Source organism: Impatiens glandulifera, chromosome 7, assembly GCF_907164915.1.
Source record: "Impatiens glandulifera chromosome 7, dImpGla2.1, whole genome shotgun sequence".
Classification (NCBI taxonomy): Eukaryota; Viridiplantae; Streptophyta; class Magnoliopsida; order Ericales; family Balsaminaceae; genus Impatiens; species Impatiens glandulifera.
This window is the reverse complement of record NC_061868.1, coordinates 38500761-38519109: the sequence shown is the minus strand read 5'-3', so window position 1 is coordinate 38519109 and position 18349 is coordinate 38500761. Positions and strand designations below refer to the sequence as shown.

Below are 18349 nucleotides of genomic sequence, written 5' to 3'. Positions count from 1 at the left end.
CGTATAAACTAATAAAAGATCATTTAAACGTATAAATAATACTATAATAGACTCATTTAGCATATGTTAATAAGTATAGTTAATTTTTAATTTATTTTATTAATTAATTTTTAATATATTTTCTCTCTCTTTCTTTTCCTTTAAATAAATTATCTAATTTAGTAATTTTATCTCATTTCTAAATTTCTTATTTTTCTATATTAATTTCTATTTCTTTTATTTTATTTTTTTATTCGTTTTTAATATTAGTTTCTTTTTTTTATTTTCTTTTTTATCTGTTTTTATTTATCTTAGTTCTCACATTCTCCTTTTTAATATAAATAAAAATAAAATTAATAGTCTGTTATTTAATTTTTAATTCATGATTTATAATAAAAATAAGTAAAACATTGAGCTTAATAATATTTTTGTTTAATCTTAATCATTACTTTTTTAATTAAAATGTTGATATAAAAAAATATAAAATAGTTAATAATAAATACTGATATAAGAATAACAAGAAAAAAAAAATATAATTATTAAAAATTAATTTACTCTTAATAATAATATATGAGAATAAAATAAATAGAAAATCGAGAAATGAAATGATGCTATGACAGAGCCTTCATTTTTCTGATATTGACTCCGACAACACGAAACATTATATATATATTAATATACTTTTTCAACCTCATGATTTATCCATTTAAATAACAAAATTAGGGTAACGAAGAAAAACAACTAAGAAACTGAATTGGTCTAAACAAAAAAAATAAAATCAACGAACCCATCCAACTCAATTGGCTTGGGAAATTTGACGAAATAACCCTGATAATAGGCTTATTTCCAAATTTAGCATAGGCATTATAAATTTTGTAAAATTAACCTTTTGCCATGGGTAAAAGACAATATTACCCTTAATTAAAAATTTGGGTATTTATGTTTCTTTTCCCTCTCTCTCCTTATTCCCTTTCGGTTTCTCCTTGTTCGATCCTTTGGTTTCCTTTCTCTCTTTTTAGTTTCTCCCATTTCAGTTTTTCTTCCGACGATCACAACGAAACGAAGAAAACCGATCTATCAACTCCCCAAGGTAACGCCGGAACGCCTTCATCATTTTAGGTGAGTTATGCCCGTTTTTCCATCGTTTTCCTTGCAATAATGCTGAAACGAAAGATTGGTTTAGAGTTTAGAGTTTGGTTTAAGATTTTAAATGATGGCTGAATGGTTTAGGGTTTAATATGCATTTGTCGTAGGCGTCGCAGGCGAAAATGCATATGTCGTAGACGAATATGCATCTGTCGTCTGCGAATATGCATCTGTCGCCTGCAAAAATTGCGCATCTGTCGCCTGCGAAAATTGCGCATCTGTCGCCTGCGAAAATTGCGCATCTGTCGCCTGCGAAAATTGCGCATTTGCGCCTACGAAAAATGCATTTGCGCCTACGAAAATTGCATTTACATGTGTTGAGTTCTTATTGTTGAGCAAAATGTTATTGTCCTTTGTGTTTTGTAAGATAAATGTATCATTTTTTTTTCTTTATTTTTTTTTAAGAAAAGGGAACTTGCTTCCCTGAAGAAGTACAGTGATACGGGGGAGAAATGTGTAGAGGAGCATGGGGTTGACAAGCCGTCAATTGGAGATGTTTTGTGGAATTTGGAGTACGACCTCTAGCTTGAGGAATCTTCATCGGCTCTGACAGAACCGAAAGACAACAGCACGAACCATATTCAAGGAATTGCATTGAATTTGATAACAACAGCGCAAGTAGGGTGGATGGTGCGAGTTATGGGGAGGAAGATGTGGCGACAAGTGCTGTTTTCTCGCAGCTAGTAAATCCTCGTGAAAGATAAAGGTTTTTGCTCGTGAGAATTGGGTGCATTTATACTTAAAATTTGTTATTTCTTTCTTATCATTTGGTAATAATAATATTTGATCACTGAAAATCATATATATATGTGTGTATATTGGATCTATGTCTCTTCTACATACATTGCTTAGAGAAATCTTGTCAGTTGAACTAGCTCCATAAAGGTTCACAATTCATCTAATACTCCATAAGTTCAGTCATTCTACAATTGTTGCATTATGTGTTGACTCACTTCTCCTTTGGAATCAGATAAATCTGGATTTTAATCTATGATGGAAACTAGCTTGATGATAGCTGAGTCTTTGTGATAGTAAACTACTTAGTTAAACAAGACAAGCACCTTTTGTTTTTGTTCTCACAATGGGATATTGTAAAAGGTATTAAGCAAATTCGTCAAAATTGTTTAAAAGAAAAATATGATTGAAACAATATGACATGAGTAGAACACAGTAGAAGAATTTGGATGCATATTTTTTCTTTTTTCTTTTGGATTTATGATTGATCTTTCTTTTGTCTTCATACTCGCTACAAAAGGCATAAATGAACTTTTTTTAATATAATCATCATTTAACATAAATTAAACTTAATATGTCTCTATTTTTCGGTAACTTACTCAAATGATATAATATATGTTTTATTTATTTGATAATTTATTTTAACAAAAATCTCAAGATCTTAATAAAATCCAAGACAAACACAAGTTACATCCCACTACATAATTAACAAAAATAGAACAAAGTTGGCATAATTCATCATCTTCCCACGACAGAATACAAACGAGATGAAGCTACTTGACTTTCTTCTCTTTGATTGACGATGAAGATGATACAACACCAATTCTGTAGGGGTCGACACTGTAAGCGTACTGCTGAATAATGACGAAAAAACCCATCTCCAGACACACCAACACATTCTAATACGCCTAATCAATTTGCTCCACATCAATCCAAATATGATGAGATTTTATTACCCCATGGCAGCTAGAATCTCAAGCACAATCCCCTGTTTTGTTTGTACACAATAGATTGAATGATTCACAAATATAATGATTTGGATCCATATTCAAACGAAATGTTAAAATATTACCTGCCAGAAACAGAAGAAGACAATTCCCTTGATGCACAAGAATTTCGCTAGAGGGCTGTATGGTTTAAATTCTTTATCAAACACATGGTAAAAGATCACAAGAGAATACAAGGCAAGTGAGACTGAAACGTTTAAGATAATAGTGAATGTCCAGTTGATCCAACTCGGATATATTACCATTCTTTGAAGAACTATCATCAAGATTGAACATACAAACTGCCATGTCCACTACTTTAGAAGTTTTAGCGATTGGTGATTCAACCGAACTATATGGGGTTGCAATCAGTATAAAAAGAACACATCTTTGAAATAGAGGAAATAAAATCTTCAAAAACTACACCCAAAAAAACAAGTTTTACCCACTTGAAAGAGAGTCATTGGAAACGAGTGGTGAATTTCTCTTCCTTTTACCCCATCTGGAACTATGTTCTTTCTCAAGGATATGTTCCAAATAGCTATACATCAATGCCATAAACTTAGCAATCACCAGCATTTATAACAACAACAGAATAATCTCCCATTAGAATTACAAAACCCTTAAAAATGTTTGGTACTATATTTACCAAAGTTTCATAGAATTCCTTGATTTATTCAAGAAAAGTAAAATAAGAATTGCTCCATGTAAAATGTAACAAACCAGTGTAGGATACAACAACATATAAAGGAGTCATGAGAATGATAACCAATATAGCATTTTGTTCCTTTGGTTCCCTCCAGCATAATATATGTGTCAAGACTAATTTAGTAAAACCAACAGTGTAATCACCAAGCAACAAGTTGTTGCAATATAAGTCCATTTGTGCTGGATGCATCTTTCCTTAATAGCTGAGAACCTGCATTACAGATTTGAAACTTCAACCCTTAATAACTAAATTTGTTGTATTATTCACGAGTAGATTTCAGAAAATTTAATGAGATTCTAAATCTAAAAGTTAGAAAGAAAAGTGTATGATCAAAGTAACTAGGATTCCGAGTAGAATCACGCACACAGCGAAGGTTGTGAACTCCGACAGGCGAAAAATGTATTTTCGCAGGCAACAGATGCATTTTTCGCAGGCGACGGATGCATTTTTCGCAGGCGACGGATGCATTTTTCGCAGGCGACGATGCATTTTTCGCATGCGACGGATGCATTTTTCGCAGGTGACAGATGCATTTTTCGCAGGCGACAGATGCATTTTTCGCAGACGACAGATGCATATTAAACCTTAAACCATTCATCCACCCCAAAACGCTAAAACCCTAAACTATTATTCCATTTCAGCATTCATGCAAGGAAAACGACAGAAAAATGAGCATAACTCACCTGAAATGATGAAGGCATTCCGGGGTGTTGCTTCAGGGAGTTGATCTATCGGTTTCTCGTTTCGTTGCTTTGCTTAAATCGTCGGGGGAGAAACTGAAATGGGAGAAACTGAAATGAGAGAAAGGAAACCCAAAGGTCGGTCAAGGAGAAATTGAAAAGGAAGGAGGAGAGAGAGGAAAATAAATAGAAATAACCCAAATTTTTAATTAAGGGTAGAATTGTCTTTTACCCATGGCAAAAGGTTAACTTTGCAAAATTTATCATGCCTATGCTAAGTTTGGAAATAAGTTTATTATCAGGGTTATTTCGTCAAATTTCCCATTGGCTTCCTATGGAAAGGCGTTACGATCCTGGCGGATAAATTGAGAAATAAAAACCGTGAGCTCTCATGTCTTATCACACTTTAGATTTGAAATTCGATCTTATTAAGTATGAAATCGGACGTCCGAATACTTTAACCATCAAATCATTTAAAATTATTTAAATAATTTTATTATATATATTTTGTATTTAATATTTATTATATATATTTTGTGTATGTATATATATATTTTGTATTTAATATTTATTATATATTAACTAAAAAATTATTTATAATATATATATATGTAAGAGCATAAATAATATTTTATCTTATATATAAAAAATATAAGATAAAAGATAAAATATATTTATATAAAATTATTGATGAAAAATAAAATAATATATATATATATATATTATAAATGAGTGATAAGAAGAGAGAATTTGGGAAAGAGAAATAATGTGTTACCATGTCATGTCACTGACTTGACTCGATAAAATAATATAATATATATATATATATATATATATATTATATTATATAGAGAAGTGGTAGAAAGAATTTGGTTTAACTTGATAAAAGAGAAAATTTACTATTTATTTTAACTTGCTTCGTTATCTTTTAAATTTCCTCTCCAACACTTCTCTATAATATATATATTATATATATATATATATATATTGTAAGGGAAAAAAATAGAATTAAGAAATAGAGAATATGAGAGAAAATATTTATTGACGTAGATGATTTTGGTGAACTTAAATTTTAAGCATCTTTATATATATATATTATATTTTTCTCGATTTTTATCTAATTATTCTTTTGAAAATGATTTATGCAATTATAGCATGCTTTCCGCGCAATGAAAAATCATACTAACAGTGGAGAGAATTCATACAAAGAAATAAAAATAAACAAGAACTAAAACTAATAGTGCATTTGAAGATATTTAAGTTGAAATATGATAATGTCCTATTAACTTTGTTTTCTTTATAAAAAAATTGGCAAAAAATATTAATTCAAACAATTTGATAGACCAGACTGAAAATATATGGCAAAGATCTTGTGCCATAATGCATATGATGATATATGAAGATGTTAACTGCAAAATAAAATAAGATTATTTGAAAAGGGAAAGATGAGAGAAGTAGACAAAAGAAGAAGAAACTGGGGGCATTAAAAGGCCTGTATGGATTAGAAGAAAAGCTGGCTCGACCCATAATTTATATATATGCAGTTCAAAGCAAAATGTCAAACGCTATAATCTGCTTTTTGTCTGCTGTCTGCAAAGGCTCTCCTCTCTCTCTCTCAAAAAGTAAAAAAAAAATATATATATTAAAAATCATGGGAAGAAACTATATAAATAAAAAATGGATAAAAATTTCAATTGTTTAATCACAACCTTGAAACATATCCATTAATGGTCAAGAAAAATCAAAATAAACAAACAAATGAATAAAAATTAAAGTGTGCAAAGATCCTTTGAATAAAGAGATTTCTGATTGAACCTCATATAATTAAGGTAAATATGGATCCCCTAGACTCTTCTAGTATAGTGACAATAAAAAATAAATACTAACCATAAGTTTCTGGGTTCGAACTCGTCAAACGGCAAGTTCCGCGTCTAGTTAAATTGATAAGTGTGTTTACGGGCTACATACTTAATCCGTTATTCTATTTTTTGTTTTTCCAAAAAAAAATTAAGATAAATATTGTAGTATTTTGAAAAATTCGCAACAAGGGTTTTAGATTATTGACGATTTTAAGATTCATTTTCAACAAAATTATCCAAAAAATAATAATTAAAATATAACCCCATTGTCTCAACCCATAAATTTAGTCACCCCAATTCACGTTTCTCAACTTGCACTAATGATTCTCGACATAATCCATGATATAATTAAACCAAAGGATAACACATTAACACTAATACTCTAAAGAAAACTCCAAATATAACAACACTTACAAATATAAAAGATTACTAGAGACTATCTCCACTTTCTTAACCACAAACTAAGTGGAGTATTCTTTTTATTAGTTATTACGGAGAACATGACTAATAATCTTAATAAGACATTGTATAAAGACTCTAATTAGATCATAATGATATATTTGATTATTATTAGAAGATATTTCAAGATTATCAGAAAATTTAATTATTGTAATAATAATTTGAAATTAGATAAGCTTAGAGTCAATGACAAATTTAAACATACACGTCTTAGACATAATGTCATTAAACTACACTCTCTAATGGACTTATCAAATTTGACTATGTAAGTCAAATATAACATTGTGGATCCACTAATAAAATTATTGAATAAAAAATTTGTTTGAAAGTCTTTTAGACAACAACCTACTATAAGTTGGTATGAAGGAAAACTCAACCTATGCAGACTAGAGATCCAAAATATTAGGTTAAATGAAACAACCTAATTGTACTAACTTGGAAAATTATTGTTGATGATTAATCCTATAATGAAACAATATATATTTTGACGAGGATAAGCATATCGTTTTTAATGATTTTTGTGAGCAAATAGATCACTTACGTGAGGGAGAAGTGAGGCCGCTTCGAAGGAATTGCACAACTCAATTCTAGACCCTCTCAAAGAACCAGGCGCGTGTTCCATGGCCAAAACGGACGCAACCATGAGAGCTTGACATGCATCGGGGAGAAATTCTATGTGAAAGTGTGTAATCGTTTACACAAATGGCAGAATAGTTAAAGGACATCGAGTCTACTAATCGGCTAGTAAAGTTATATACTTTCATAAGAGAATGTTCAAAGGGTTACACCTACCTATCCTATGTAGAATTCAATTGTTTAACATTTCACCGGGTTAATCTTTCAATTTTCATTAATATGAGGGATTGTTGAAATTTTAAACTAATTCATAAATTCCATTAATGAATGGGAATGAGAATTTGGGTAAATAAAATCAAATGAAATTCAAACGAAATTCACACGAAATTCAAACGTGAATTAAAGTGAAATTTGATCCAAATGTATAATTTGAATCAATTAATTTAAATTAATTGACCTAAAATGTCTTGATGATCAATTAACAAAATGTTGTTAATTTATAGTGTAACTTATTGTTGTTATTATTATTTGTTATGATAATTAATATTATTATTAACAAATTTAAAAACCATGTAACGTTAGTATTGAATTATAAATGCATTAATTATTTTGGCAAACAATTACTCTATAAGAAGAGAAAAACGTTAAGGTAAATGAAGAGACAAGTAATGTCAATCGTTGGATCAAATGATATTTTATTAATGATTTAACTTTTCAACAAATAAAATCTATCAACTCTAATCCAAAAACTCACTTCATAATCTTATATTTTCTCACTCTAAAATTCCAAAAGCCCTCTTCTTGTTTTGTGAGTGTTCTTCGAGTTTTTTCCTCGATATTTTCGTTAAAATCTGGTGATAGTTTAGGTACGTTGATCAAGTTCGACAAGTAGTAATTTCAGTGCAGAATCACTACTGGATTCGTTGTACCATGTGAAACAGTCATCTACGATAAGCTCCAGCACAAACGATAGACGATGGAACTGTTTTAAAGGAATTGTGTCTAACACATGCCTCGAATCAACATCTCAATCGGTGATTTCGTTCTTCGTATATTTAATTTTATTTAATTTATTTGTAACATCATATGTATATATATTTTATGTTATTCAAGACAAGATATCTAACAATATCTTACTTTGTTCATAAGAGTTCTACTTAACCTCTCGGCCACTCCATTTTGTTGTGGGGTGTCAACACAAGTATGTTGTCTAACAATACCTTCTCTAGCATAGTATGAATCGAATTGATCATTACAATATTCCAGGTCATTATTTGTTCTTAATCTCTTAATCTTTCTTCCCGTTTGCTTCTCAATCATAGTTTTCCATTCTATGAATTTATCAAATACCTCATCTTTTGTTTTCAAGAAATTAAGACAATTTTTTTCTAGAGAAATCATCTATAAACGATATGAAATATTGGCATCGAGAAAGAGATAATGGGACCTAAGGTGATCCCCAAAGATCTAAATGTATGTAGTCAAAAGTTCCTTTTATTGTGTGAATCGCTATAGGAAACTTAAACGATGTGATTTACCCATCACACAATGCTCACATAATTCCATATCTTTGATATTGGCAACCCTCAAAAAACCTTGTTCTTTCACTTCCAACAAGTCATTAAGGCTCATGTGTTCCAATCGATTGTGCCACTGTATCGTTTTGTCTAAGGCTTGAGTTGTCACATTGGCTTCTCCGCCGATAACCTCCCCATCAAGAACATACCGTCCACTGGGATTTAATGTCGCTGTTGGACATAATGAGAACTTCAGCACTATCATACGCATGACCTGCATTTGTTAGGTTAGCGTAGTTTTAACCATGAGACTTTCCTGAATTATTATTATTCATTTCATTCTTACGCTTGAGACAATCCTTTCGCAAGTGTCCTTTCTTTTTGCAATATCAGCAATCCATTTCTTAGACGTTGTAAGACTTCGCCGAAGAGTTTTGGACTAATGAACTATTTGCCGAATGATAATTCTTGGGTTTATTGTTCATTGAACGAGGCTTTGAGTCATTACCTCGAACATTCAATCTCTCACCGAAGTTCCTTGCGCTCTTAGATTTCAAGTCTAATTCCTTCAAAAACACAATCGAGAAAACTTCTTCTAGAGACAAAGTTTCTTTGTCATACTTCAATGTGTCTTTTAGATTATCATATGATTTGGATAGTGAGTTTAAGAAGAATATGGCTTGGTCTTCATTACTTACAAACACTTCGAGAATCTCAAGATCCGAGACAAGCTTGGTAAACTCATCGAGATTCTTCTCGATCGATTTGCTCTCTTACATTTTAAAACTGTAGAATCGTTGTTTGAGATAAATCGCTGCTTGAGCTTGAGCCACATCGACATTGTTGTCTCCTCTTTAATCACCTTCCTCTGAATCTGGTCACCAAGACTCAAAACAATAGTATTGCGCGCTTTCTTCTATCTTTCCTTTTGCCCTATATCTTTTTTTCATGTTTCGTTTTCTCGGCGTCGTTTTTCACAACCTCTGTCTCCGCTGAGACCATATCTTTCTTCGAACCTTGAGTGAGAGCATCATCCAAGCCAAGATTACCCAAATGGGCCAACATCTTGATTCTCCATATGTGGAAATCATTATTTCCATCGAAATTTTCTGAGTCCAATTTGTAACTTGCCATGTTCTTTGACTTTCTTGATCACATCCCTTCAATGCATTAAAATCAACTCTTCGAAATCTTGATTCTCCAGTGATTGCACAACCACAAAACCAGACACGAAAAAAATGGATTTGATACCAATTTGTGCGGAAAATTAATAATACAGACTAGGTTTGACTTCAAATTGATGCCTACGTCCTAGTCTGATAGAATGACTCTCGAGTTTGAATACACTATAATGATAAAAAAATAACATTACAGACTTATTAAGTTTCAACGATCTCTTTATTAAACTTTTCGACTCTCTCTTTTACCACATTTTATTACCAACGCTCTCAAGTTATTTATACAATTTGATTAACATTAATAAAAAAATACATATTTATCACTGTTATCATATTTTATGATTCAAATTATTATTAAAAAAAAAATATGGGATAAATTTATATGTATTCTTTTAGACAGATTTTGGAAAAAAAAATCTAAATTTCTTTTTATATATTTAAAACTGTTCCAGTTATGGAAACAAAACCAAATATTCGTTTCAAATATGCCACAGTATTACAAACTAACAATCATTTTCACTAACTTAGTTTTAAATTTGAATATCTTTGTTGAACATTGTTTATACTTTATACTATAGACAATATAAATAATATTTTTATATTAGAATAATTAATTTGATTTTAATTTTGAATTCAAGTTTAATTGTAAGTTTAGATTTAAACATATAATAACCACACGATGGATACTGCAAAAGTCTGCAACGATGATAAAGACAGTGATGCACCGTTCTCTAAATCTCCACCGTTGGATCACTTATATAAAACACGCCAATATGATGATCATCATCATCACTACGCTTCTTTCTCTCTCTATAACCAATTCCGTTTACTTACAGAGAACCGCCATGGCCAGAAAGAGACCTGCTTCTTCCGACCTCCTCGATCTCATCCTTCACAACAACGCCTGCGCCGCCGCCGACGACGACGACGATAACAACAACAAAGCGAGATTCCTCCGTCGATCGATTAACAACAACACCGACGTCTTTTTCTCTCCCGCCGCCGCCGCCGACGATAACAACAACAACATAATCATCAACAGCAGCAACAACATTCCTATCTCCACGACGATAACGACGTCGTCTCCCTCTGCTAAACTCACTACCTTTTCCAACCACTCCACTATGATCCCTATCCCTTCGCATTCCAATTTGAATAATAATCTCTATCCAGAAGTCAATCTTAATCCTCCCTCCGTCTGCGTCTTCTCCGGCTTACCTCTATTTCCCCCTCACCACCACAAATCTCAACCATCAACGTCCGCCACTACGCCGACTACAACGGACGATATCTCCATGGCGTGGATCGATGGAACAATAAGAGATCTAATGACGATCAACAATAACACTTCCATCTCCAATATTCCTCAAATTATCCAAAACATTCGAACTATCATACATCCTTGTAATCCCAATCTCGCCGTCTTACTCGAGTCCAGACTTCGCTCTCTCATCACATCACATATTTCACATGATCCCTACACGATCTTCAACACGGCTGCAAAAGAAGAAATGTTACCTCCGCCACCAGCTGCCGGATTGTATCGATCAACTAATAATACAGTACTGATTAATCATCCTTATGTCATGCATCCGTCAACAAGCCCTAATTCGTCGATGAATCCATTAGCTCAACAGCAGGACGAAATCTGTCTGCAATCCTCTCAGCGAGAAGAAGAGGAGATAGAAATTACTCCACCTAAATCGACATCGCAATTGCAAAAGCAGGAGAAACAGAAGAAGAGAAATGAAGAATTAGGGATCCACCTTCTAACCTTACTCCTCCAATGCGCGGAAGCTGTAGCAGCAGACAAAACAGAAGATGCAAAAACGATGCTGCTCGAAATCTCGCATCTCTCGACACCATTCGGAACCTCCGCCCAACGAGTCGCCGCCTATTTCTCCGAAGCAATATCATCCAGGCTAATAAATTCCTATCTGAGAATCTACAACTCATCATCCTTCCCCTTACCCTCACTATACAACCATCGACTATCCTCCGCTTTTCAGGTATTCAACGGCATAAGCCCCTTTATTAAATTCTCCCATTTCACAGAAAATCAAGCCATACAAGAAGCTTTCGAGGACGAGAATAGTGTTCACATAATCGATCTTGACATAATGCAAGGTCTTCAATGGCCGGGTTTGTTCCATATTCTAGCGTCTAGGCCTGGTGGGCCGCCGTCGGTGAAACTAACGGGGTTGGGTTCGTGTTCTGAGGCGTTGGAATTGACGGGGAAGAGATTATCTGAATTTGCGCAGAAGTTGGGGATTCCGTTTGAATATTTTGCGGTGGCGGAGAAGGTGGGGAATATAAGGGATCCAGAGAGGTTGATGGTGATGAGTAAAAGAGAAGCTGTGGCGGTGCATTGGTTGCAGCATTCCTTGTACGACGTTACCGGCTCAGATGCTAATACACTTTGCCTTTTACAGAGGTCAGTATAATCTTACTTTGCTAAATTCATTTCATGCACGTAATAAGTAACTTTTTGTTGAACATATATATTAGGACCATTGCTTTTGCATTGACATGTTTCATTCGCCCTAACTTTGCCTGCTAACTAGAGACAAGATTTGCATGTTTCATTGATACCTTAGTTTAGAAAAAACAAACATTTCAACTGGGTGAGTTGGGGGCACATGTAAAATCAAGATGCACATCTTCAATTCTCAGGGTTGGCTCAATTTTGCAGAAAATATAGTCTTGAGATTTACAAACTGTACTAATTTCATAATTATTTTTTTCATTTTTTTGATAGTTTCATAAGTATTTAATTCATTATGATAGTGTTGAAATGTTAGATTTATAAGATAATGTGTTTGGTAGTCATGAAATTGAAAATTTAATTTAAATAGAGGGTTATGATTCCAATTCTTAGGTTAGGTACGTTATTTAAAATTAGAATTAACTAGTGTAATTAACTAATATATTTTATAATTATTTATTTTATTAAAAAATATTTTTTCAAACAAAATATCTTATTATTTTATCAATTACAATATTATAAACATGTTCAACTAATATTATATATATTTTTAATTTAGGATAATAAAATATTTTCTTTTTAATTTAGTAAGTTAACATGTTGATAAATATTTTTTTTTGAATTTAGAATTTTACATGTTAAATCAATAGTTTTTTTTTTATTTAGAAAGTTAACATTTTATTTTTTAAATTTAGAAAATTAACCTTCAAAATTTTTGACAATTGAAATGAGAAGAATTGGAATTGAATTCATGTCCTTAATAATTTGACAACAAATCAACAGATGTTTAAAGATTTTGGAAAACCAATATCAAATGTAATTCTATTTCTAACTAATTATATATGTATTTTGAATCTATGTCCATAAAATTAATTGATATTTTTCATATGAAATATTGGTATACAAAAGTGATTGGATTTTATTGTTTATTTTAATAAATTTATCTGTTGTGATATTTTAGTCCTTGTGTGATATTTAAAGTGATATTTTTCATATGAAATATTGGTATACAAAAGAGTTGGTTTTATGTAAACAGGATTATGGATAAAAAAAAAAACCTTAATTTGAAATATTCAAGAGAATACAGTTTATGTGGATACTTTTTTATCATTTCAAGATTGATTTGATTGACTGGATTGAAGATGTGACAGTTGATTAGAAGAAAGAATATAAAAAATTTAGTGATATATTTATTGAACTATCAAATCATTTAATATATTAATTAAAATATTTTTATTTGATCGGTAAAACATTATTTTGTTTGGGGTTTTAAAATAACTCAAATAAAATCAAACATTATTTCACTCCACTAATTCGTTATATTATTTAAATTATTAACCAAAATATTAAAATATTATATATTTTAAATTTTTATTTTTTATTTTATTTATATATATCAATATCTTTTAATTTTTTTTACCAAAAATAATCACACCTCATCAAAATTATCCAAAATTATTATTTTTTCTTCTTCTAAATTTTTTAAATAACCCCAATTTGGACAAACTCTTGTTAACTAAAATATACTTATTTTATTTTTTATAAACTTAAATTTAAAAAATATTATAATAATTCAAAATTTAAATAATTTACTTTTTCTTATCAAATAATAATAATTTTTTTATAAAATTCACAAAATCCTTTAAATAGTCCGTCCAATCAAACTCCAAGAGTTTGTTTGTTTGATGGAGGGTGATTGAGAATAATTCAAGTAATATCTTGAATTAAATTATTAAAATATTTATATTTGATTTTTTTTTTATCAAATTTAATTTAAATAAAATATTTTAGTAATTTATCATCAATTATCACATACAATCTACTCATCAATTAAGGTTTTAAAACAATAATTGTCACAAATTATCCCAATACAACCTTTCTCCTAGCTAATATTCTGAATTTCTTCTAATAACACCTAGATCAGAAAAGCTCTTGGATTAGTTTAAACAACCAATTAGTCTCTTATCATATCTTTAAAATCATTTAAAAAATGAAAATATGAAACTACTCTTCTTGACTCAATTATCTGATCTCCCTTAAATGAAACAATCATTTTGACTCAGAAAAATCACAATTTAAATAAAAAAAACCTCAAACAAGCTCTATAATGTATATCTTAAAGTTTACTTACAGTTATGGTTAATACAATATTTAATAATAATGTTCACAGATTGGCTCCAAAAGTAGTGACAGTGGTAGAACAGGATTTAAGCCAAGGAGGCTCCTTCCTAGGCCGATTCGTGGAGGCCATCCACTACTACTCGGCCTTATTCGACTCCTTAAGCGAAAGCTACAGCGAAGAGAGCGAGGAAAGACACGCAGTTGAACAACAACTCTTATCGAGAGAGATCAGAAATGTGTTAGCAGTGGGCGGGGGACCACTCTCGCGATTGAGGAACAGCAACGAGCTTATAAAGTTCAGCAACTGGAGGGAAAAGTTGCTTGAATCAGGGTTCAAACCGATATCCTTAGTGGGAAACGCAGCTTCACAGGCTACATTGCTTCTAGGGATGTTCCCTTCGGATGGATACACCCTTGTGGAGGATAAGGGCACATTGAAGCTCGGTTGGAAAGACCTTTGTTTGCTTACAGCCTCTGCATGGAGACCACCTCCATCCTTTAATTAACATCTATATGTTAAGTATGTTTATTTGACAGATATAAGGAGTGTTTCCAACTATAGAGCTACCAAAAATCTTGGCAAGAGCATAATCCATCTTTGAAGTGGTGAAATCGAATCCTGTCCCTCATAATGATGTCCCGTCTATAAACAGATGAGATCATTCTCAAGACATTGTGACAGTCACTGCATACTCTAAGATTTTTAATGACTCTTATCGTTTCTCCGTCATGGGAATGCAGTAATCCGTAAGCGATGGCCAGCTTCTCACTGTGAACAGATAAGGAATGCTCTTTCTCTTCCTCTTCTATGTCGAGAAAAACATGTTCCACATCTGGCAGATATCCATCTGTAACTTTCAGACGGTCCAAGATTTCACCTACTGTCTTATAGATCAGAACGCGATCAGGATGAGACGTATCGCCAGCCACAAACTGATGAGCAATGCCCTTTATTTCTATCATGCTCATTCCTGGTGCCTTGCAAACATGTCTAGATTTCATAAGGTTCCTCACTCTTGCAGCGTCTTCCCATCGCTTTGCAGAAGCATACATATTTGAGAGAATGATATAGCGTCCACTATGAAGGGGTTCAAGACCAATCAAGCAATTTCCAACACTTTCACTCCCTTGAGAATATCCATGTATTTTGTATCCTCCAAGCAATGATCCCCAATTGCTAGCATTGATTTCCAATGGCATTTCTCTTATCATACACATAGCTTCCTCTAATCGCCCGGTTCTAGCTAAAAGATCAACCACGCAACCATAATGTTCCTCCTTCGGTTCAATTCCGTAAGTTCTACTCATGCAAGACAACAGCCTCCTGCCTTCTTCTATCAATCCAGCATGACGATAAGCACTGAGCAATGCCACGAAAGTCATATCATTCGGAACAAAACCTTCCTTTTGCATCCTCTCAAACAATACTCGACCCTCTTTGGCGTAACCGTGGATGGCTAAGCCGGTTATCATAGTGTTCCAAGCCAGAACATCTTTTCTCTTGATTAAATCGAAAACTTCAATTGCACGAGAAATGATACCGCATTTAGCATACATGTCCACTAAAGCCGTCCCAACTATTGGATTGTTCTCAACTTCACAATCATCAACATAACAAAGCACCTGCAAACCCTTATCAAGCATTCCCAATTGTCCACAGGCGGATAACAAGCTAACAACCGTCGATTCATCAGGCTTTACATCTGCAACCTGCATTTCGTCAAACAAAGCAATAGCCTCATTTGGCTTCCCATTCTGCGCGTAACAAGTTAACATAGCGTTCCACGATATAACATCCCGATACGGCATGTCCTGAAACACTTTGTAAGCATCCTCCATCATCCCACAATTAACATAAACCGCCAACATTGAATTCCATGTCACTAAATTCCTTTCAAACATTTCATCAAACAGGTTTCTAGCATCCTTGACACTCCCTGATATTCCATACCCATTGATCATCGTGTTAAACGAAGCGAGGTCTCGTACGGGCATTGTATCAAACATCTGCCGGGCTTGTTGCATTTCTCCACACTTGACATAAACATCAATCATAGAATTCATGGAAACAATATCATTTCGAGAACATATATGAAACAACTTCTGGGCAGCATCTAATTGATTCCAATTACCATAGAAACGAATCATGGTACATTGAATATGAGAATCGGATTCAAATCCGAATTTAACAACATGGGTATGAACTTGCATCCCGTAGTGAATAATCGGGAACTTGACACATGCTTTGATTAGAAAAGTGAAGGTGTAGTTATTGGGACGTAAGGAACATGAAAGCATTCGTTGGTAGAGTGCGAAAGGTTCGAGGTCATGGTTTCTTGAAGAGACAGAGAATCCTCGGATGATGGTGTTGTAAAGGGCGACAGCAGGGTATTGTTGATGGTCGAAAATTGCTTTAGCGTAAGCTAAGTTTCCACCAGATGATGAAATGGCGTAAAATGTGACCAACTTTAAGATCTCCGGCGGAGTGTGGTGGCGCCGGTGGTTGTGGTGGTGGAAAGTTGAGAAATTGCCTTGTGTAATGATGTGGGCATGGATTTGTTTGATCTCTTTCATGTTCTTGCATTTCTCTATCAGTGTGATTATTGATTGGTTTGAAGTAGTGATAACTGCTTTCTTGATCATAGATAGAACCTCAAGTAGAGGGAGAAAGCACAAAATTATTACTTCTACTATAATATACAAATGTTTTTCTAGTAACACTATAATTTATTTTATAGGAAAAATTATCATAAATTTACATCCATTATACTTCTCATTTGTATTATTCCTAGTATACTTAAAAATTGATTACACTTTTTCAAATTTTAGTTTATTTTCAGTTTGAAAATAATGTGTCAAATTTTGAATGAATTAAAAAAAAATATATATTTTTAATCCATTTAAAACTTGACAAATCTTTTAAGTTTCTTGATATCCTTCACACTCTATATCATTTCTCTTTCAATTTTTCAATCAGACATAATATTCTTGTCAACTTTTTTTTATCATATAATTCCACCCTTATCATTTCTCTTAAAGAACTAGAATTATATGACAAGAAAATGGATGGAATCGGTGTCATTCTCTCATTGAATTAAGAATCTTATAGAAATGATAATTTTTAGCTTTTCAATCCAATAAAGAATATTAATAATAAATTAAGGACAACAAAATGAATTTTTTTAAAATTTAAATACATAATCCCACAATGATATATTTAAAATTAATTGTTGTTTGAGGTAAATTTGGATCGTTATACTTTAACTTAGTTTGTTTTAGGTTTAAACTTTTGTGCTATTAAGTTTGAACTATCACAATTTTTATATTTTTTTAAATAAACAAAACGTTCGGTATTGTTAATCTAACTTCTTTTTTTTAATTAATTTGGCACGTTTATAAATAAAATGATATTTATATACGTTTTGGACGTCTATATTTTAAATTGAGTATTCGAGATTTAAACATTTTATTTTGTCGAATGTGATTTGGGTGATTATAAAAGTGCGATATGAAGAAATATTTGAAAAAAATTCAAAGAGAAAGATAAATTTGATAATTATTTTCATAAAATTTTGGAACGACATAACTTTGTTTACGATTTATCAATTTATATGTATTTGTGTTTTAAGTTGATTATTTTTCGAGATATATGGATTCAAAATTAATCAATTCAGTTTGAAAACCTTAAAAATTGAGTAACAATTAACAAAATAAAAAGAGAAAGAATTGTTATTTTATTTTTATAAATGTAATAAATTAATTAAAAAAATAAAAATATTATTTAAAAAAAATAGACTGAGCGAATTGGTTTGTTTCGAAATGGTCTCAAATAGTTAAAATTGGGCCATATTTAAAATATATATTTGTAAGGTTTGGTGAGTAATTATTTAATTTAAAAAATATTATTAAACGTCAACTT

At 31.9% G+C, this 18349-nt stretch overlaps 2 protein-coding genes and 1 pseudogene across 2 annotated transcripts; 1 reads left to right on the top strand and 2 right to left on the bottom strand.

The window, feature by feature from the left end:
* Positions 1-2633: 2633 nt before the first annotated feature.
* LOC124909845 lies at positions 2634-5762 on the bottom strand (annotated as a pseudogene).
* A 4870-nt stretch (positions 5763-10632) lies between these two features.
* On the top strand, positions 10633-15041 carry LOC124945620 (scarecrow-like protein 23). The gene is made up of 2 exons (XM_047486082.1): positions 10633-12258; positions 14480-15041. The coding sequence occupies exons 1-2, from the start codon at positions 10670-10672 to the stop codon at positions 14934-14936; spliced, it is 2046 nt and encodes a 681-aa protein (XP_047342038.1). The 5' UTR covers positions 10633-10669; the 3' UTR covers positions 14937-15041.
* Positions 14995-17098, bottom strand: LOC124945619 (pentatricopeptide repeat-containing protein At5g66520-like). Its single transcript, XM_047486081.1, has one exon. It carries the CDS (start codon positions 17071-17073, stop codon positions 14995-14997), a length of 2079 nt encoding a protein of 692 aa, XP_047342037.1. The 5' UTR covers positions 17074-17098.
* Between the last annotated feature and the right edge of the window lie 1251 nt (positions 17099-18349).

Coding starts and splice junctions, on each gene's coding strand:
- LOC124945620 (XM_047486082.1), top strand. CDS start 10,670: ATGGCCAGAAAGAGACCTGCTTCTTCCGACCTCCTCGATCTCATCCTT. Junction 12,259..14,479: donor ACACTTTGCCTTTTACAGAG/GTCAGTATAATC, acceptor TAATGTTCACAG/ATTGGCTCCAAAAGTAGTGA.
- LOC124945619 (XM_047486081.1), bottom strand. CDS start 17,073: ATGATCAAGAAAGCAGTTATCACTACTTCAAACCAATCAATAATCACA.